Raw genomic sequence first — 21370 nt, forward strand, 5'->3', positions numbered from 1 at the left:
GTTTGATTCACGCTTCAGGTGACTGTCTGTGAGGAGTGTGGTGTGCTCTCCCTGTGTCTGCGTGGGTTTCCTCCGGGTGACTGTCTGTGAGGAGTGTGGTGTGCTCTCCCTGTGTCTGCGTGGGTTTCCTCCGGGTGACTGTCTGTGAGGAGTGTGGTGTGTTCTCCCTGTGTCTGCGTGGGTTTCCTCCGGGTGACTGTCTGTGAGGAGTGTGGTGTGTTCTCCCTGTGTCTGCGTGGGTTTCCTCCGGGTGACTGTCTGTGAGGAGTGTGGTGTGCTCTCCCTGTGTCTGCGTGGGTTTCCTCCGGGTGACTGTCTGTGAGGAGTGTGGTGTGTTCTCCCTGTGTCTGCGTGGGTTTCCTCCGGGTGACTGTCTGTGAGGAGTGTGGTGTGTTCTCTCTGTGTCTGTGTTGGTTTCCTCCGGGTGACTGTCTGTGAGGAGTGTGGTGTGTTCTCCCTGTGTCTGCGTGGGTTTCCTCCGGGTGACTGTCTGTGAGGAGTGTGGTGTGTTCTCCCCGTGTTCGCGTGGGTTTCCTCCAGGTGACTGTCTGTGAGGAGTTGGTGTGTTCTCCTCGTGTTCGCGTGGGTTTCCTCCGGGTGACAGTCTGTGAGGAGTGTGGTGTGTTCTCCCAGTGTTCACGTGGGTTTCTTCCGTGTGCTCCGGTTTCCTCCCACAGTCCAAAAGCACACGTTTCAAGTGGATTGGCGACTCAAAAGTGTCTGTAGGTGTGAGTGAATGTGTGTGTGCCTGTGTTGCCCTGTGAAGGACTGGCGCCCCCTCCAGGGTGTATTCCCGCCTTGCGCCCAATGATTCCAGGTAGGCTCTGGACCCACCGCGACCCTGAACTGGATAAGGGGTTACAGATAATGAATGAATGAACTATTTAAACAAATTTCAGTTTATCAAAACAGTTAAATGACTGACTCCACTGCTGCTGTGTTTTTATCTCCACGCAGATAACGCAGAAGTCTCATGGAGAGTGTGAAATTGAGAAAAAGAAATTGTGAAGTAGTGGACAATAACCCAGTGATGAGACGTCTTTCACCTGAGCTACAACTTTCACACAATGAGACATGCTTCACTCGCTCCCTTCTGTTTATGCCTCAATAAATCTTCCTGCATCTAATCTGTCCTCGTTATTTTTGAGTGACTCTCCACTGCACAGTGAAGTCATACCAACTGTGAGTGCATCAGTGCTCCTGGGACTTCACATTCACACCTTCATACACTCTCACACCAAAGGTGATTTCAGTTTTAGTTCAATTCAAGCTTTAGTCTCAGTTTTTTAGTCTTAGACTTTTGATTTATTAGTTTTAGTCTCATTTTACTTATTTAATTATTGTCACTCACACACTCACCCAGTCACTCACACACTCACACAGTCACTCACACACACACTCACATACACATTCACAGTCACTCACACACACACACAGTCACTCACACAGTCACTCACATACACATTCACAGTCACTCATACACTCACTGACACACTCCACGCCGATCAGCAGAGGTCCATGACCATGGTGTTGTTCTGTAAAACTGGGGCGGACCATTCAGAGCTGGACAAAATATCAGCTGACACTTTGCCTTTAATCCAGCTCGGTGGTGAAATATAAGGGGAAAAAACAAAATACATAAGATATTTAAAGGTGAAGTTCATGATTTAAATCTAAAACATTTTAAAGATTAAAATGTCTCCTCTCCATGTGCTGCTCTGCAGTCGGTTTGCTCTGGAAACCGCTCTAATGTGTTTACGAAGCCCCAGTGTCTGTAAATGGGTAAAAAAACAAATTGAGGATGTTGCTCTATTCCTGCTCCATAGGGGGGTAACACTGACTTATTTGTGCTGTTTCAGTTACATCACTTAAGGTGGAAATGTCTCCAAACTCAGGAGACGGCTAACTGCATTAGCGACAGTGCTACAAAACTAAACAACTCGAGTTACACATGAGTTTCTGTGGGAATTCAAACAGTGAATAAACACTTACAGTTACACTTCAGCCGCGTACAAACAACAGTCGTTATTCTCCTCAAACACACCGTTCCACCTTAAAAGATGCAGAGCTTCTGAATATAAACAAACCAGAGAGAACAGAAGTTCCCCACAATCGTAGACGTTGCCTTAAAGTTATCTGGCTAACTGAGAAACCCTTCAGAAGAATGAAATTTACTCTTTCTAAAATGAATGTCATAATAAGAGTCTTGCCTTTTATCTCTGTGTCTCTGTGTGTAATCTGAGTTGGAACTTTATTTATTTACTTTTATTTATTTGGTTGATAAATGTTTATTAGAAATAATTTTAGCTTTCACCCTTTGGGCCATAAGTGTTAAGAGATATATGTATGTCATGTATCTAATAAATAAATAAATAAAATTACTCTTGTTTTTCTTGTGTCTTGCTCTGAACACAGTAAAAGTCAGAATAGTTGATGAATCCATTGGTTCACTGGGTCACCGCAGACACAGCCTCTGTACCCAGAGGGACTTTTGGAATCTGGAGAGAGGTATGGGCAAGGCCTCCCATGTTCCGCCAGGATGAAGTTTCCCCTCCCCAGAGGTTCCCAGCTTTACTGTTTCCAGTTTCCACAGTTCTCTGGGGTCGGGATGAGCTGGATCTATGGTGGGGCAGGTTCATCAGACAGACGCGATACAGAGCACAGTCTCCACGTCTTTGTGAGTAACACGGACATTAATGGATTTCAGTGTGAACAGAACGTCTCGGATCAGAGACAGTAGCCGGTCCTCAGTAATGTTTTGAATGACAGATATTTGCATCGGACCCAGCTTTAAGGTGATGGATGTGACAGGACAATAATAACAACCAAGCACCAGGGTCTAACCCCGACCTGTCCCAGTAAAATCAGAGAGGAATGAAGAGCCACGAGAGAGGAATGAAGGGTCTTTAGGAAAACACTGGTAAGAATTTTCTGTCCTCGTTCTGAAAGATTACACGGCAAAAATATTATCTCTTTATTATTACAGCTTCATTACAGTCGTCTCACTGTGAGCTTGGTGTAACTTTATTATGAGAACATTCAACCAGTTTCTAGAATTTTCCTTGTTTGTTTTTAAAGTGATTAAAGGCAGAAAAGTGTCTTAATTCATCCACTGGCAGCTCCCTGTCCTTAAACAGAGAACGTGAATAATTTAGCTTTTTCAAGAATGAATGACTCTGACATTGGAATAAGACTTTCTCTCTCTCTCTCTCTCTCTCTCTCTCTCTCTCTCTCTCTCTCTCTCAGCAGTGTTAGCTTGTTAGCATGTAGCAGCTGGTAAAAGCCCATTCAGTTTCTCATAGAGGAATTGGAGAACTGCATCTCAGACCTGGAATTCTTTATAAGATCAGGATGTCGCCTTCAGAATGAGTTTGATAAAGTAGACCTCTGCCTCAACCACAAGAGGGAGCTATAAACAAATGAGGGTGGATTGGACATTTTAAGCTTGGATTCGTTCATCTTTTTCATTCCGTATTTACTCACTGTTTCCACAAGGCAGTGGAGAGTCCGGACTTTCCCTCCTCCGTCCGTGAGTTAGTCCGTAGTTACGATGCTGAGCCACGAAGCGGCTGTGTGACTTCATTACGACTTATTTAGAGATGTTTGTGTTGATGGACTGTTGTAGTATTTGCGCTGGTGTCATATTTGTGTCCGATGTTCAATAAAAACAATGGTTACTTCACCTCAGATTGTGCTACTGTGTCATTATCAGGGTTTCTTTAGAAGCTTGTTTATTTTATTTTATTTTTTTTTATTTTGCTGCAATAATGCTGTTGAACATGATGGTAAGGATTTGATGGCATTCAGCCTCATCATCATCAGTGGGGGTAAGGGACTGGTGTTGGGGATTAGTTCTGGATCAAACTCACCACTCCAACTCATCCCAGAGAAACTTGTGTGTTCTCTGTTAATGGTGTTCCCTCTAATTTTCTCTGAAGCTCAATAAATGTGTCATCGAATTTGTTTAAAAAATATTTTGTGAAACTTCATCGTATGTTTATTTCTTGTTATTCTGTTGATTTGGTTCATGAATCTCTAATCTTATTAGAAAGTATAAAGAATGAAAACATGGTTACACAAGCACAGTTTTTACATTATCATAGTATTCTCTTGCAGGATCATATTAATAATCATATGCAGCCTATTTTAACTCAGCCTCCGTAGACTGCTCCATTTGTGTGACCTAGGTTCCTAAGAAGAAGTCTTCATAGGACAGTCCTACCTCGGCTGCAGCCTAGGCTTTGGAACGCAGCTAGAGTCAATGTTGGAAAAGGAGGAGTTGAGGTGGTGGTGGGTTGTGAATTTTATCATGAGGAGGTGAGGAGGGAGGAGGGGTTTTACAGGGGTTGTAATGGTGGAGAGGAGTTTGGATGTGGTCCTTCTCCCAAATGTAATTTTTTCATAATTCCATTTGTGATGTGCTAATCCTCTAGGATTTATTTAACAACAAAATCTCAAAGAAGTGACTTCCAATGACTGTAAAACTTGGGTTTTGTAAATATAAACATGTTTAGAATTATTTTTTGATAAATGTTCAGTGACAGTTTATCACAGTAAAATGAAAGTTTCTCATGCAGTGCCGTCTGAGGGCTCATAGGTCACATGTTTATTTTAGATGGTGAATGATGTATATTGCACTGAGATATGTCCTTTTTGGACTGATCTATAAACTCTTTAAACTCTATAAAAAACTTTTCTGCTATTAGTGCTTTTCCACCAACGAGGAACCAGAGTTCCAGTTCCTGAACTAAATATGGAACTATTGGGCACATTTCCAGCGACATAAACCAGTTCAGGAACCAGAAAAGTCTGTTCCCAGCTGGTACCAAAGAAGAGTAGGTTCTTCAGTGTGAACCGTGACGTGATCCGTGGGCGTGTGGAGGGTCAGTTCAGGAAAGAGCTCAGAGCTTCACACACAGCGTTATCCCCCAGTGGAGCTGGACACGGTCATTTACACCATTTCATATAAATAAATAATAGGAAATAAAACAGGAACATGCTCCGTTTGTGTGTGTTTCTGGGGCTGTGTTTGGAGTGACATCGTTCGCATTGGTGAACCCAGCAACATTTACACAGTGTTATATCTCTGTTATGTTCCCTAATTAAAGGTACAGCATATGTTTCCTTGAGGGTACAGTTATTCTGACAGTGAATAGTAATATGTGGAATTCCATTTTCTAGATTTTTAAACCTGAGAATGAAGAGACAGGACAACAGTGTGTTGATGCTCTTAGGGAGATCTGAGACCTCTTTATTTTAACTCACACCACTCTTACACTGTGGATACACTTTTAATCCAATCTCTGTAACCACAGATGTCCATGAATTCCACTTGTTTCTTACAGTTTAAGTCATAGTTTACCAGGACCCCATACAGGACTCCGCTGTGAAGCATAGATGTTCCAGCGAAGAGCTAAAGGGGAGAGAATAAAAGATGCTTTGTTAGGCTTATTCCTTCACTGTTTATGTGACAATGTGTTTTCTGAGAAAAAGGGCAGGCGAACCTCACAGTCATCCACACCAGGAGGGTGTTGAGCACACAGGAGTTTGTGTTTATCGTGTCGCAGCTCCACTGGTAACGGCTGTTTTTCTCTTTCAGGAATGGGCGTACACTTCGAGATGGAGAGCTCTCCTGTCTGTAGCTTCTCTGCCGTAGATGTGTCTGTAAAATCACAGAGTGTGTTTGTAATCTGGAAATGTGATACTCACCCTGTGGCACAATAAAACTAAACAGTTTCTCAGAGACGAGGACCGATGAGGAGCTATAAATATAAACTTTCCTCCAATATTTTTTTAACTACAAGCAAATTACTGTGACTGCTATCTGCTCCTAATCACTGGCACTGCAGCTGACACTGCCACAAACTGACCTTTAGCAAAATCATATTTTCCATTAATCCACCCAAAGAACCTGATCACTGATGCTGCGGCGGGGGCTTTGCAGATCTTCTCCGGAGGCAGTGGGACAGTGGTGAACTTGTCCTGTGCTTTTTTCTCCACCTTCAGCAGCATGAGGTTGTGGACGATTTTGCCATCACTGAAAACCATTTTTTCTAAAATCTTCCTCCTCTCTCCTCTCAGGTTCGGATGGTGGCCCAAAATTACCTCTATGTTCCTGACGACAAGAGAAAGTGATAATGAAAAACACATCACCACGAATCTCATACTCCATTACACACTGTACACGCCGATCAGCCATAACATTACAACCACGCAGTTCATGTGGCTGTCAGCTCACATCTGCTTTCATTTATTGATGCTTTGGTCTCAGTTTTTAACTGATTGTTCATGTGTTTATTCACTCATTCATTCACGCACACACAGGGAGAACCCACAAAACCCCTCACAGACAGTGACCTGAGGTGGAGATCGAACCCACAACCCCAGGACAATCCACCTACCAATGTGTGTTTTGGGAGGAAACCCACGCAGACACAGAGAGAGCACAACACACTCCTCACAGACACTCACCCGGAGGAAACCCACGCAGACACAGAGAGAGCACAACACACTCCTCACAGACAGTCACCCGGAGGAAACCCACGCAGACACAGAGAGAGCACAACACACTCCTCACAGACACTCACCCAGAGGAAACCCACGCAGACACAGGGAAAACACACCACACTCCTCACAGACAGTCACCAGGAGGAAACCCACACAGACACAGAGAGAACACACCACACTCCTCACAGACAGTCACCCGGAGGAAACCCACACAGACACAGGGAGAACACACCACACTCCTCAGACAGTCACCCGGAGGAAACCCACGCAGACACAGGGTGAACACACCACACTCCTCACAGACAGTCACCCGGAGGAAACCCACGCAGACACAGGGAGAACACACCACACTCCTCACAGACAGTCACCCGGAGGAAACCCACGCAGACACAGGGAGAACACACCACACTCCTCACAGACAGTCACCCGGAGGAAACCCACGCAGACACAGGGAGAACACACCACACTCCTCACAGACAGTCACCCGGAGGAAACCCACGCAGACACAGGGAGAACACACCACACTCCTCACAGACAGTCACCCAGAGGAAACCCACGCAGACACAGGGAGAACACACTACACTCCTCACAGACAGTCACCCGGAGGAAATCCACGCAGACACAGAGAGAACACACCACACTCCTCACAGACAGTCACCCAGAGGAAATCCACGCAGACACAGAGAGAACACACCACACTCCTCACAGACAGTCACCCAGAGGAAACCCACGCAGACACAGGGAGAACACACCACACTCCTCACAGACAGTCACCCGGAGGAAACCCACACAGACACAGAGAGAACACACCACACTCCTCACAGACAGTCACCCGGAGGAAACCCACACAGACACAGGGAGAACACACCACACTCCTCAGACAGTCACCCGGAGGAAACCCACGCAGACACAGGGTGAACACACCACACTCCTCACAGACAGTCACCCGGAGGAAACCCACGCAGACACAGGGAGAACACACCACACTCCTCACAGACAGTCACCCGGAGGAAACCCACGCAGACACAGGGAGAACACACCACACTCCTCACAGACAGTCACCCGGAGGAAACCCACGCAGACACAGGGAGAACACACCACACTCCTCACAGACAGTCACCCGGAGGAAACCCACGCAGACACAGGGAGAACACACCACACTCCTCACAGACAGTCACCCAGAGGAAACCCACGCAGACACAGGGAGAACACACTACACTCCTCACAGACAGTCACCCGGAGGAAACCCACGCAGACACAGGGAGAACACACCACACTCCTCACAGACAGTCACCCGGAGGAAATCCACGCAGACACAGAGAGAACACACCACACTCCTCACAGACAGTCACCCAGAGGAAACCCACGCAGACACAGGGAGAACACACCACACTCCTCACAGACAGTCACCCGGAGGAAACCCACGCAGACACAGAGAGAACACACCACACTCCTCACAGACAGTCACCCGGAGGAAACCCACGCAGACACAGAGAGAACACACCACACTCCTCACAGACAGTCACCCAGAGGAAACCCACGCAGACACAGAGAGAACACACCACACTCCTCACAGACAGTCACCCAGAGGAAACCCACGCAGACACAGAGAGAACACACCACACTCCTCACAGACAGTCACCCAGAGGAAACCCACGCAGACACAGAGAGAACACACCACACTCCTCACAGACAGTCACCCGGAGGAAACCCACGCAGACACAGAGAGAACACACCACACTCCTCACAGACAGTCACCCGGAGGAAACCCACGCAGACACAGGGAGAACACACCACACTCCTCACAGACAGTCACCCAGAGGAAACCCACGCAGACACAGGGAGAACACACCACACTCCTCACAGAGAGTCACCCGGGGGAAACCCACGCAGACACAGGGAGAACACACCACACTCCTCACAGACAATCACCCGGAGGAAACCCACGCAGACACAGGGAGAACACACCACACTCCTCACAGACAGTCACCTGGAGGAAACCCACGCAGACACAGAGAGAACACACCACACTCCTCACAGACAGTCACCCGGAGGAAACCCACGCAGACACAGGGAGAACACACCACACTCCTCACAGACAGTCACCCGGAGGAAACCCACGCAGACACAGGGAGAACACACCACACTCCTCACAGACAGTCACAAGCCCAGGAACCTGGAGCAGTGTGACAGAAACACCACCCGCTGCGCCTCCATGCTGCCCCATTCTCTCCAAAACGGTAACTTTACAGGAGTAGGAAAAAATTTCTTAACTTTCAGTGGAAGTCAATATAGAAATACTTTATTCAAAATAATTTTGGAACATTTCTGTTATTTCATTCAACAGGAGGTTTACACACAGTGTGAAGGACAGCAGTTGTGTTCAAATGATGCAGTAACTAAACAGACACAAACACAAAGATACAGGATTTTAATTGGAGAGGGAGGATATCGTAATTGAGAGACTCTCTGATGAAACCAGACAAGTGCAAAATGACTTCAAAATACACTGTCCCCACAGCAGTTGTGGAAGCACACACTGAATGGATACAGAAGTTGCCAGAGTCACTTACGTTAAATTGCAAAGAGCAGAAGTGAGGATCCATTCAGGGCTGATCAGAGCTCCTCCACAGTGTCCGTGATCATCACCTGGAAGAGCCAGCAGCACGTGGTGTAAACCCTCAGTGGGCTTACTCTCTGTCCTCTTCATAGGGGCCCCCAGGACACCACCTGATACAGAGGACATTCTCATGCACCTTAAACACTATCACATTAACCACAGGGACAGGAATGAAAGGGAACACTTTTACATAACTTTAAACGGACTTAAGAAAATGAGATGCTCTAGAGCAGGTGCACATGAACCTGACGTCATTATTCTTAGCATTGGTGTGGGCCAGAGGGGTCTAACCCCACCTTGAGTTTACTCATTAATTTATTAATTAATTTACTCATGTTAATTATGAACTGATAAGAAGTGATATTTGACAATGTTCTTTTGTTTTTCAGCTCTGTAAACTACACCATGGAAAAGTGCAAAATAATGAAAAATGGAGTGAATCTTGCCCTTAGTTCTAATAAAACTATCTACGTTATTTTGCCTGTTTTTATATTATTCTCTAAATTAAAAAAATGTCTAAAATGTAATAGATATTTAACACCTTGATAATGAATGTACCTCACCTGCAACAGCCAGGAGAAATAAAGCACCCTGCAGCATCTTCACTGTAGTCTTCCTCACTGTATTCAGTCTGACCACTCCAGCCCTGATCCACGTTATTCTTATGCTCCCACTATCTGCTCATCTTCTAACAACCAATCGGCTTCAGGCACGTCCCAACACACATTCAGAGAACTCAGTGTGTGATTTGCTCATAGGAATCAGTATTGAAGCATTACTCTACCATCGCTCTAAATGATGCATTCATCCTTAGGACCTTAATATTAACAGGGTCTGTATTATCAACATTTTTAGTTAATTAGTTTAACTTTTATTGTCAAGCTAAGTCATGTGTTTATCTGTACACATTTATAATGTATAAACATACACATTTATAGGAAACATTAGTAAACAAATGAGATAATAATAATAAAGTTACACTTATATAGCCCCTTTCATAAGGAAATGTGGGCTCCACGCTGCGTGTCTTATACCATATAAACCCTAAACTTTATTTTTAAAAAATGGGAACTAATGATTCTGCATTCACTCATTCATGCATTCATCTTCTATAAGAACTCCATCCTGATGAGAGTGGTATTGGGTCAGGAACCTACCCAGAATTACTGGACATGCTAGAACACACAGGGCAGATTATCACACACTCACCCAGTCACTCACACACTCACACCTGTGGAGAGTAAATGCCAGCCATCTGAGTACCTGTTGTGTCCTTCTGCATGATTAAAGGGCTCTTTGCTTCATGAAGGTGGTGTAATATTGATGGTGAATGTGCTATAGATGGTTCTATACAGCACCAAAAATGGTTCCTCTACTGTAACAAACTTGACATTATAATATAGAGGAACCACTTTTGGTGCCACGTAGAACCCTTCTCTAAAAAAACACCTACAGCACATTGCATCATGAAGGGGTTCTTCAGATTGATGTAGAAAGGACACTTTAATCACAAAAGACTGTTCAAGTGTTCATTTTGTCCTTTAATAAAGAACCCTGTGGTCAGTGAAACTCCTGTGAACAGCTTTATGTTTTTAGGGAAAAATGGTCTAAAATGTATTTATATTCTCATAAATATACACTGGAATATTCATGAATCCTTTCTTGTGAAATGTTGGGTACAATATTTGGAGTGAGGCTACAGAAGCATTTAAAGAACATTTAAAAAAATAGATCCATTCGAGTGCTGTTAAGAAATGCAAGACAGAGTGACCTTTTCAAAGTTGAAACCATGAGCCATAAAACCTTTAGAAACCGTTCACTTTGAGAGTGCCATTGTCCTTTATCGTTCAGTTCATTCAAATCATCTCTGACTTACAACAGTAACGATGGCACGTGGCAGCTTATCTAAACTAACCTCTTCAGTGGATCATAACTTTATCAAAAAGACTCATTTACATAAACAACTTCAGTTGCTGCAGGTATCAGACGAGGTCTTTGTGAATGTAGATTTACGTCTGATATAAAAACCTTGGTGAGAAAAGTGACGGTTAGCTCGCTGGTTACGGTCAGAACCCTTGAGATAGAGCTCTGTTTAATTTGAATGTTAATAAAGTTTTACTGAGCACTAAACTGTTAGATGTAGAACTGGGGCTTGTAAGGTTTGTGTCTGACTCTGACAAAGCGACCTAAAACTTTTTATTCTGTTAAAATAAGAGAAATGCCAGACCTTTGAGCCTCTTTAGATGTCATACCCAAATGTAAAACTAAGAAACACTGAATAAAATTTCAGACGTAAAGTTTTTGTTTACATTTTTAATGTAATATATTTGACAATAAGTTAAAACTCACTCACTCACTCGGAAAGCAGAGCTCCCAGAGGAAACCCACATAGACACAGAACACACACTCCTCACTCACAGTGACCCGAGATAAGGTTTAAACCCAAATCCAGGATCTGGGAGCTGTGTGACTGTAATAATAGCCACAACTGAAACTAACAATGCAAACAAAACCTAAAACTACAGAATCCCAGCTTTCAGATATTCATTTCGGCTCAGAGTTTAAAACCAACTTCATTGTCTTCCGGGGTTTAAAAAGCTTTTTGTGGCAACTCCAATTAAAAAAATGTAAACTGCTGTTTAAAAACCCATGGGCAAATACAGAACTATGTTAACAGGTATTTGAATACCAAGAATAATAAACATAGTGTGTATAGTTTGTAATTACAAATGTATGTAACTTTATGTGGAGTGTAACCCTCACGTGCCTGTTCACCCTCCTCTCAACGCCAAGAACACTACAGTACACAAGACCCAGCTGATTATTAGTTACTGGGAAAAGAGGGCAGGGGTGACTTGAACAGGGACAAAAATACAATTCAAACTCATAGTGGAGATGTGTGATGACCGTGGTACGATTTTCTAATCCTTGGCCTAAGCTCAGAGAGTTGATTAATACACTGTTGATTACACAAGTCGATAGATTCCAGGAAGCCAACATTTCTAACGTTGTGGTGTCTGTGGGACACGAGGTCACTGTCTTTGTTTGGCAGCTAAGAATCAGTGACATTTGTGTGAGGTACAGAGGGTCACAAATTTTTATACAAATGAATACAGTGATGTTGACACCATGATGTTGACAGCTGCAACATTTGCAACCTGGAAAAAATCTACAGTTTTTGTCTAAAAGGGCATTTCTTAGATAAGCATCCTTCAGTTATCAAAGTCTCACATAACTCTGCATTAGTACCAGGGTCGGTTCAAAATTGTTCTAGACATTTGAATTTTCTTTGAATATCTGCAATCATTTTACCCTTTAACACAATGTTTAATGTCTGGATGAAACCTCCTTGCCTTTGTCAACAGTTACAGTAAAATTGCAGCTTTTCCATTTAACTATTAATAATTAAACCCTGAAGGGAGTCTTAGAGCAGCTGGGTCAAGTGTGGGACGAGACACATGGGATTATCACACACTTATTTTATTATCTTCACGTTCATTCAAAGCGTTCTCCTTGAACAGTTGGTTTCCCGCTGTGAGGATCTGATTGGTCGGGGGTTGGCAGGTTGTCAGGTGACAGTAGGGTTTTAAAGCTCTCAGAATGAGGCTCGCTGCATTGGGGAGGAACACCACAATGAAGACGTTTATGAAGAGTCTCTTTCTGTGGCTGGTGGCAGGTGAGTCGCTGCTTTACACTAAATGTGTTCTTGGATCACTCCTGGACGGACTTCCAAAACATTGACGAAAACTGACCTGTTTCATTTAATTCCTGTCAAAAAAAACATGTCTCTTTTCATTTTTGAAATGAGTTTTATACACCTTTAGAGACACAAATGCAAAGTTATATTTAAATCCTAAAGGACATGGCTAGTGTTTTGTTTGTATTTTTTATTCTTTTTTTGTTTTTCTGCTGAATCTGTGAAATGTCCTTTACGTGATGTTGAATATAAAAAGCACCAAAGAAAATTATTTAAGCATCGAAATATTAAGTTTAATTACCTATGGTTCTCTGTTCAGGTGCAGCACTGGGGGACGTTGATAAGAGAATTTACGTGGATCCTCAGCAACCACAGCTAGGAGGCAATGCACCTCCAGATCATGGTCAGCATCATGTGGTTTTGACAAAATTGGATTTCTTCAGTTTCGATCTGGTCTGTGGAGCATCTTTAATCACTCCAGACTGGGTCATCACTGCTGCTCATTGTAATGCCTGGTAAGAACATCATTTCATAGTGTCTTCTACTTTCAGTCTTGTAGCTTATTCACTCTCATTTCTCGTACTGAAGACACCTGTCTCAATTTATTGTGAGAGATATGGTTCTTTCCCAGATGCAAGATCATTTCAAGAGAATTTTAATAATTTAAGCATTAATTTGAAATAATACTGAAAGAAAGGAAGATAAAGTGTAAAGGCAATAGCCATTGTTTCACATTAGACTTTTTTTAACACTAACACCAGGCAGCACAATCACATGCTTGATGTACTGCTTCACACTGTCATAGATATCACTCCAACAATCGGTAAGTTTCAGCATAAAAATTTAAGGTAGTCCTAACAAGGTGTGACTACCAACAAAACCTCCTCATTTTTATTTTTACCATTGTCCAAAGATTAAAGTGTCCAACCCCCCCCCCCCCCCCCCAGAAAGTAAATACAAGGAAAAAAGCTTATTGGTGTGTTACAGTGCCACAGAAAGCATATAGTAGTATGTTAGATTTAATCCCAGTTGAAATGGTTTAAAGATGAAGTTTGAGTGTTTATAGGTTGAAGTATGAGTTTTAATATTTTTTAGTAGTATTGTCTTGCAGGATAATACTAATAAGCAAATACAACTTATTTTAACATAGTCATGTTAGTGCTTCAAGGCAGATAAGACCTTTCCGACATCACGACGCAGCCTCTTTACACTGTTCCATTTGTGTGATCGAGTTACTAAGAAGGAGACTTCATAGGACAGTCCTACCTCAGCTGCAGTCTAGGTTTTGGAATGCAGTTTGTGAGCTTAAATACCCAAAACAAAATTAGCTGTTAATTAGATACAGATGCAAGAACTAAACTAGATTTCTGGGGATAGCGACCCCCATTGGCTTGGAGGAGAAACAGCTTGGGCTTATGTGATGCTGCTATGGTAAAGTGTTCATCCATACATTTTATTAAACTACAAATTAGCTGAATATGATTTGAGTTCATTTAGAAATTTAAATTACAGAATATGACTATAGACTAAATGTAATTCTTTAGGTCTATAGGTACACAATAAAAGTAATATTCTAAAAAAATATAACATTATGTCCTATTTTTATACAATATTAAACATTCCCACATTTATATAAGGAACATTGTACAGGAAACTTATAAACTGAATTTATGATTAAAATATGACCTATATCTGCTTTATGTACTTCATCGTATTTTATATGGATTAATAGTTTAATACTATTATCCTTAGGATTGATCAAACTTACTCAGTGAATCAGTTACTTTATTCTGATTAAAGATATTACAAAGAAATGTTAACTAAATTACAGAGGTAATTTCCTAATGTACAATAAATCTGAAAACATTTGTAGAGGCTCGTTCACATGAAAATCTAATTTTGTGAGTTCAGCTGCTTTAAGCAGCACCTGTTTTGTCTATAACCACTATAGAAATGCATTGAATTAAACTAGACACTCTGGAGCAACTGCACATGAGCCTAAGCTCACCATGCCCAAAACCAAGTGAGGGTGATAGGGGTATAAACACCCCAGCTGTGGTGTGTGGAACAGTGGAACTGTGTTTTCTGGAGTGATGGGGTTCCTCTGGTGTGTGGAACAGTGGAACTGTGTTTTCTGGAGTGATGGGGTTCCTCTGGTGTGTGGAACAGTGGAACTGTGTTTTCTGGAGTGATGGGGTTCCTCTGGTGTGTGGAACTGTCTACTCTGGAGTGATGGGGTTCCTCTGGTGTGTGGAACAGTGGAACTGTGTTCTCTGGAGTGATGGGGTTCCTCTGGTGTGTGGAACTGTGTTCTCTGGAGTGATGGGGTTCCTCTGGTGTGTGGAACAGTGGAACTGTGTTCTCTGGAGTGATGGGGTTCCTCTGGTGTGTGGAACAGTGGAACTGTGTTCTCTGGAGTGATGGGGTTCCTCTGGTGTGTGGAACAGTGGAACTGTGTTCTCTGGAGTGATGGGGTTCCTCTGGTGTGTGGAACAGTGGAACTGTGTTCTCTGGAGTGATGGAGTTCCTCTGGTGTGTGGAACAGTGGAACTGTGTTCTCTGGAGTGATGGGGTTCCTCTGGTGTGTGGAACTGTGTTCTCTGGAGTGATGGGGTTCCTCTGGTGTGTGGAACAGTGGAACTGTGTTCTCTGGAGTGATGGGGTTCCTCTGGTGTGTGGAACAGTGGAACTGTGTTCTCTGGAGCGATGGAGTTCCTCTGGGATGAGTTGGAGTGGTGTGTGATCAGAAGTAATCCCCAACACCAGCCCCTGACCCTCACTGATGATGATGAGGAAGAATGAATTCATAGGAGCATTTAGTCCTGATCTTACACAGTGAATGCTAAATGCAAAAATGTTCAGATGTGCTCTAAACTCTATATCTTTTATGACGCTAGGTTTATGAGGGCAGTTCTGAATACTCATCCCAACCCCATCAATGAACAAGTGTGGAGAATTGCTGATAAACACTTTTGTTGTAATGGACAAGAACATGACCTCATGCTACTGAGACTAAAACCTGGCCAACGTGGTCAACTGCCAACAATCCCTCTGCCGCCCCGAAACTGCCGAGCCCCGGCTATTGGAGAGCACGTGCGTATTTACGGCCGGATGACTGTAGATGCGAATGGTAAGAGTGGAATTTATTCTGCTATTTTCAAATGACTAAGATTTCAGAACCGAACATCTAACCTCTCTTTCTTTAACAGGAGTTGTCGATGCACACCAGCTTCGCTTTGGAGAAACTACTGTAGCTCAGTGTCATGTGATACCACAACCAACCTGGTTTCAGCGAGTTTTCTCAAATCCTCCTCTCCCTGGTCATCATGTTTGTGTCCAGCGGCCTGGGGTTCATACTAATCCTGTATGTTTAAATCTATTTTTATATCTGTTTTATTTATTGACTTTAAAACATCCAGAACCTCACCCTCCTTTTATTCCATTCACAGGGAGACTCTGGTGGAAGCCTGGTTTGGAATAATCTGCTGCATGGAGTGCTTTCATGTGCGGATACACGACTTACTGCAGGTCTGTCATTGTACATGGACATCTGTAACCCACTCTACAGAAACTGGATCTTTCAGACTGCACATGTGTGACAGTAAAATACCATGTAACTGAACTGTGTGACAATAAAGAGATCTCAGATCTCCCTAAGAGCATAAACACACGTCTCCGCCGCCTTTACTTCTGTATACAGTACCAGTTAAAAGTTTGGACACACCCACTCAGGGAGGGTTCCCTTTGTGTTGAGCCATTTTCCACATGTGAATGTACAGCACCACAGTCAAAACTTTGGACACATTCTCATTCAGTGTTTTTTCTTTGTTTTTTATCATTATTTTCTCTGTTGTAAATGAATGTGGAAGACATTAAAACTATGAAGGAACACATATGGAATCATGTAGTAAACAGAGAAGTTTAAAAGGAACCAGACTATGTTTTATACTTTAGACTCTTCACAGTAGCCCCCTGTTGCTTTGATGACAGCTTCACACACTCTCTCCGTTCTCTCAGTCGGCTTCATGAGGTCGTCACTTGGAACGGTTTTCAGTGAACGGCTGTGGCCTCGTCGAGAGTTAATCTGTAGAACCACTCTCTTCTGAATGTGTCTGAGACTGTAACTGGGGTTGTGCAGAGGTAGGGGCTGGTACACAGCTCTATACAGTGACTAGCTCTACTCCACCAATCACTGATGAGGAGATGTGTCTAAACTTTTGACTGATACTGTATTACTGAGACAAATCTTAATATCCTTAATAAAAACATTTTGATCATTCCAAAATCAAACTTAAATATTTTTTCCTTTTTGCTGTGTTGTCTATATATGTATTTATTTATTTTTACAATTATATAATGCCTTTTTAGAGACACAAGTACCTTACAATCAGCACAGAATGCCATTAAATACTCAGTCAAAACGCACACACACACACACACACACACACAGAGACTCTGGTGAGAGGCAGGAACGAGTGTCCACCATGTAAATATAGAACTCAGATTGAAACTTACACTGTTTAGACTTTTCTAGTCCTCAGTCCCGCCCCAACACTAAAGTGTAATCCCAACACAACAGTCAGCGCTGACCTAAATGTAGGTTGACCATATTTTGGTTTTAAAAAGTGAGGACACTGGGGATACACAGGCATCCATAAAGGTTAGGATGTTGTGGCTGGGGAGCTTCAGGTAGGTCTGAGTTATAGGAACATGGTCGTGTGTGTGTGGGTGTATGTGAATGTGTGTGTGTGTGTGTGATGACAGGAGGGAGCTAAATATCCATAAAATTATGCTAACACTAATACATTAAAAGTTACTCATTCACCAAGACTAATAAATATCCTTAATAGTATACTCTGACAAACCATCTCCTTTCTTTTTAAATTAAATCTTAAAATAAATTAAATTTGAAGGCAAAACATAACCTGTTTTACATTTAACACCTTCTACAAAACAAATCTTTCATCTTCATGTCAATATAAAAACAATAATAAACTCAATCAATAAAATGGAAAATCAGGTAACGTCAAACTGAGCTGTTTATTGACATTATCCTTGGGGTGTGTTTGGGCTGTTGTTGGAAGCGGTTTGACCAATGGCTGTGTGGGGGCGGGGCTGTAGGAACAAAACCTGACGTGAAATAAGTGTGAAATCCCAGACATTGTTAAGAGTTTATGTTCTGATGCGTTTTTCACATCCCAGAGAGGGAGGACGTGTCCGGGAAAAAGAGGACGTACTTTAGTCTGCCTTTAGTAAATGATGACATTCAGATATTCACTTTGATATTCCTTACATTTAATACATCGGAATGTCACCACAGAAGAAATAGTTTTGCTTCTGTACCAATTCATGCTTAAAAGAGTTGAGAAGATAGTGGCTAAAATACTCCTGGGGTCTTTACAGATCAGTTTTTAACCTACGTTTGATTCAGATTTTTTTAATAGTTCCAGAGCCACACTTGTACAATGTGCTCTTGATGGAAAAATACAGACCCATAGATGTGTGGCATCAGTGTATTAATCACTCATTGCCTTTGTTCCGAAGATCCAACTAAATTAACTAAACTAAACCACACTAAATTAAACTACACTAAATTAACTAAAGTAAATTAACTAAACTAAATTAAACTAAACTACCCTAAAATAAACTACACTAAATTAACTAAACCACACTAAATTAACTAAAGTAAATTAACTAAAGTAAATTAAACTAAACTACACTAAATTAACTAAACTAAATTAACTAAACTACACTAAATTAACTAAACTACACTAAACTACACTAAACTAAATTAACTAAACTACACTACACTAAATTAAACTAAACTAAACTAACTGAAATAAACTAAACTACACTAAATTAACTAAACTACACTACACTAAATTATCTAAACTACAAACCGGATTCCAAAAAAGTTCCAAACTAAACAAATTGTGAATAAAAACTGAATGCAATGATGAGGAGGTGCCAACATCTAATATTTTATTCAGAATAGAACACATCACAGATCAAAAGTTTAAACTGAGAGAATGTATCATTTTAAGGAAAAAATATGTTGTTTCAAAATGTCATGGCGTCAACAAATCCCCCAAAAAGTTGGGACAAGGCCATTTTTTACCACTGTGTGGCATCCCCCCTTCTTCTTACAACACTCAACAGACGTCTGGGGACAGAGGAGACCAGTTTCTCAAGTTTAGAAATAGGAATGCTCTCCCATTCATGTCTAATACAGGCCTCTAACTGTTCAATCGTCTTGGGCCTTCTTTGTCGCACCTTCCTCTTTATGATGCTCCAAATGTTCTCTACAGGTGAAAGATCTGGACTGCAGGCTGCCATTTCAGTCCCCGGATCCTTCTCCTACGTAGCCATGATGTTGTGATTGCTGCAGAATGTGGTCTGTCATTATCTTGTTGAAAAATGCAGGGTCTTCCCTGAAAGAGATGATGTCTAGATGGGAGCATATGTTGTTCTAGAACCTGAACATAGTTCTCTGCATTAATGGTGCCTTTCCAGACATGCAAGCTGCCCATGCCACAAGCACTCATGCCCCCCATACCATCAGTGATGCAGGCTTCTGAACGGAGCGCTGATAACAACTTGTGTTATCCTTGTCCTCTCTGGTCCGGATGACATGGCGTCCCAGTGTTCCATAAAGAACTTCAAATCGTGACTCATCTGACCACAGAACAGTCTTCCATTTTGCCACACTCCATTTTAAAAGACCCCTGGCCCAGTGCAAATGTCTGAGCTTGTGGAGCTTGCTTAGAAATGGCTTCCTCTTTGCACTGTAGAGTTTCAGCTGGCGACGGCGGATGGCACGGTGGATTGTGTTCACTGACAGTGCTTTCTGTAAGTATTCCTGAGCCCATTCTGTTATTTCCTTGACAGTGGCGTTCCTGTTTGAGGTGCAGTGACGTTTAAGGGCCCGGAGATCACGAGCATCCAGTAGAGTTTTACGGCCTTGACCCTTACAATTGTTCCAGATTCTCTGAATTTTTTGATGATGTTATGCACGGTTGATGATGATAACTTAAAAGTCTTTGCTATTTTACGCTGGGTAACACCATTCTGGTATCGCTGCACTATCTTTCTGCCCAACAATGGTGGAATTGGTGATCCTCTTACCATCTTGGCTTCAGAGAGACACTGACACCCTGAGAAGCTCTTTTTATACCCAATCATGTTGTCAATTGACCTAATTAGTATTAATTGGTCTTCCAGCTGTTCGTTATATGCTCAATTTCCTTTTTCCAGCCACTTATTGCCACTTGTCCCAACTTTTTTGGGATTTGTTGACACTGTGAAATTTTGAATCAACATATTTTTCCTTTAAAATGTTACATTTACTCAGATTAAACTTTTGATCTGTCATCTATGTTCAGTTACGAATAAAATATTGACATTTGCCATCTCCACATCATTGCATTCAGTTTTTGCATTCAGCATTCAGTAGTGTCCCAACTTTTTTGGAATCCGGTTTGTACAATAAACTAAACTAAACTAAATAAATAAATATTTGATCCAGAAAGCATTTAGGAAACAGGGAAAGGTTATTTTTAGGATAGTGTGGCTTTATTGGGGTTTATTATTTTTGTTTTGTATGTTTTTGTTTCCATATGAGGACGTGTGCATTAGATTTGCATGAGACACAACGCTGTGCGATGACAGATGTGACACGACAATTACAATAAAAGTTCAGCAGAGTCGCAATAGGATGTATATGAAGGTAAACACCACACACACACACACACACTCCAGTGAGTGAGGAACGCTGAAATCTTGATCTGATTTGTAAGAATTGTATTTCTGTTTTAACTCTGATTTTGTAGAATATTTACTGCTATAGAAGCAGTGTTTCATTTTCTTTTATTGTATTTAAGCTCATCCCTTTAAAGTATCTTATTTTTCTTTTGTGTATTGTATTTAAAATATATAAACCATCCTTAAATGTCTAGGAAAGGCAAAACATATAAATATAACTAATTATTATTATTATTATTATTATTATTATTATTATTATAATTATTTGAAAATTATTTCCATAAATGTCTAGTATGTTTTCTGTGGAAGCCCCTTTCCACCACATATAATAATAATAATATTTAGGTTTCTATCTCCATATTTCAAGATACTATCTCATTATTTTCAGATACTATGTCAATATTTTGACATAATATACTACTGACTTAGTTTCTGACAATAATGAAATAGTATATTATCTCAAAATAATGACATAGTTTCTCCAAATATTGAGATAACAAGTTATATATTAATGAAAACATTTTTTTCTTTTTTAAATTATTATTTAAAAAAAATATATTATTAAATATAATTTATATATATATAAACTATATATATATATATATATATATATATATTATTATTAAAATAATTTTTTTTTTGTAGTTTTCCTGATATATTTGGTGCATGTCACTTTTTATTTTCTCTATATGATAATCCAGTCTCCATATAACAGAGCAGTTAGTGTTCTTCTCCAAGCACATTGAACTGATTAGTTGTTTGTTGTCCTTCACTATATTTCCTCG

At 41.5% G+C, this 21370-nt stretch overlaps 2 protein-coding genes across 2 annotated transcripts; one reads left to right on the forward strand and one right to left on the reverse strand.

The window, feature by feature from the left end:
• Window positions 1-5272: 5272 nt before the first annotated feature.
• On the reverse strand, window positions 5273-9752 carry LOC136671363 (mast cell protease 1-like). Its single transcript, XM_066647038.1, has 5 exons — window positions 9691-9752; window positions 9081-9237; window positions 5871-6115; window positions 5505-5662; window positions 5273-5413 (listed from the first exon to the last, which is right to left on the reverse strand). Exons 1-5 carry the CDS (start codon window positions 9725-9727, stop codon window positions 5273-5275), a joined length of 738 nt encoding a protein of 245 aa, XP_066503135.1. The 5' UTR covers window positions 9728-9752.
• A 2924-nt stretch (window positions 9753-12676) lies between these two features.
• On the forward strand, window positions 12677-17042 carry LOC136672234 (thrombin-like enzyme leucurobin). Its single transcript, XM_066648218.1, has 5 exons — window positions 12677-12803; window positions 13144-13339; window positions 15722-15954; window positions 16034-16188; window positions 16274-17042. The coding sequence occupies exons 1-5, from the start codon at window positions 12728-12730 to the stop codon at window positions 16421-16423; spliced, it is 810 nt and encodes a 269-aa protein (XP_066504315.1). The 5' UTR covers window positions 12677-12727; the 3' UTR covers window positions 16424-17042.
• The last annotated feature ends 4328 nt before the right edge of the window (window positions 17043-21370 follow it).

Source organism: Hoplias malabaricus, chromosome 16 (genome assembly GCF_029633855.1).
Source record: "Hoplias malabaricus isolate fHopMal1 chromosome 16, fHopMal1.hap1, whole genome shotgun sequence".
Lineage (NCBI taxonomy): Eukaryota > Metazoa > Chordata > Actinopteri > Characiformes > Erythrinidae > Hoplias > Hoplias malabaricus.

What these genes read in the sequence shown, in the direction of transcription:
- LOC136671363 (XM_066647038.1), bottom strand. Translation starts at nt 9,727, where the DNA reads ATGCTGCAGGGTGCTTTATTTCTCCTGGCTGTTGCAG. An exon ending in TCTGCTCTTTGCAATTTAAC is followed by an intron (nt 6,116 to 9,080) that starts GTAAGTGACTCT and finishes TCTTGTCGTCAG; the next exon opens with GAACATAGAGGTAATTTTGG. An exon ending in CTGGTGTGGATGACTGTGAG is followed by an intron (nt 5,414 to 5,504) that starts GTTCGCCTGCCC and finishes TCTCCCCTTTAG; the next exon opens with CTCTTCGCTGGAACATCTAT.
- LOC136672234 (XM_066648218.1), top strand. Translation starts at nt 12,728, where the DNA reads ATGAGGCTCGCTGCATTGGGGAGGAACACCACAATGAAGACGTTTATG. An exon ending in GATGACTGTAGATGCGAATG is followed by an intron (nt 15,955 to 16,033) that starts GTAAGAGTGGAA and finishes TTTCTTTAACAG; the next exon opens with GAGTTGTCGATGCACACCAG. An exon ending in CTGGGGTTCATACTAATCCT is followed by an intron (nt 16,189 to 16,273) that starts GTATGTTTAAAT and finishes TTCCATTCACAG; the next exon opens with GGAGACTCTGGTGGAAGCCT.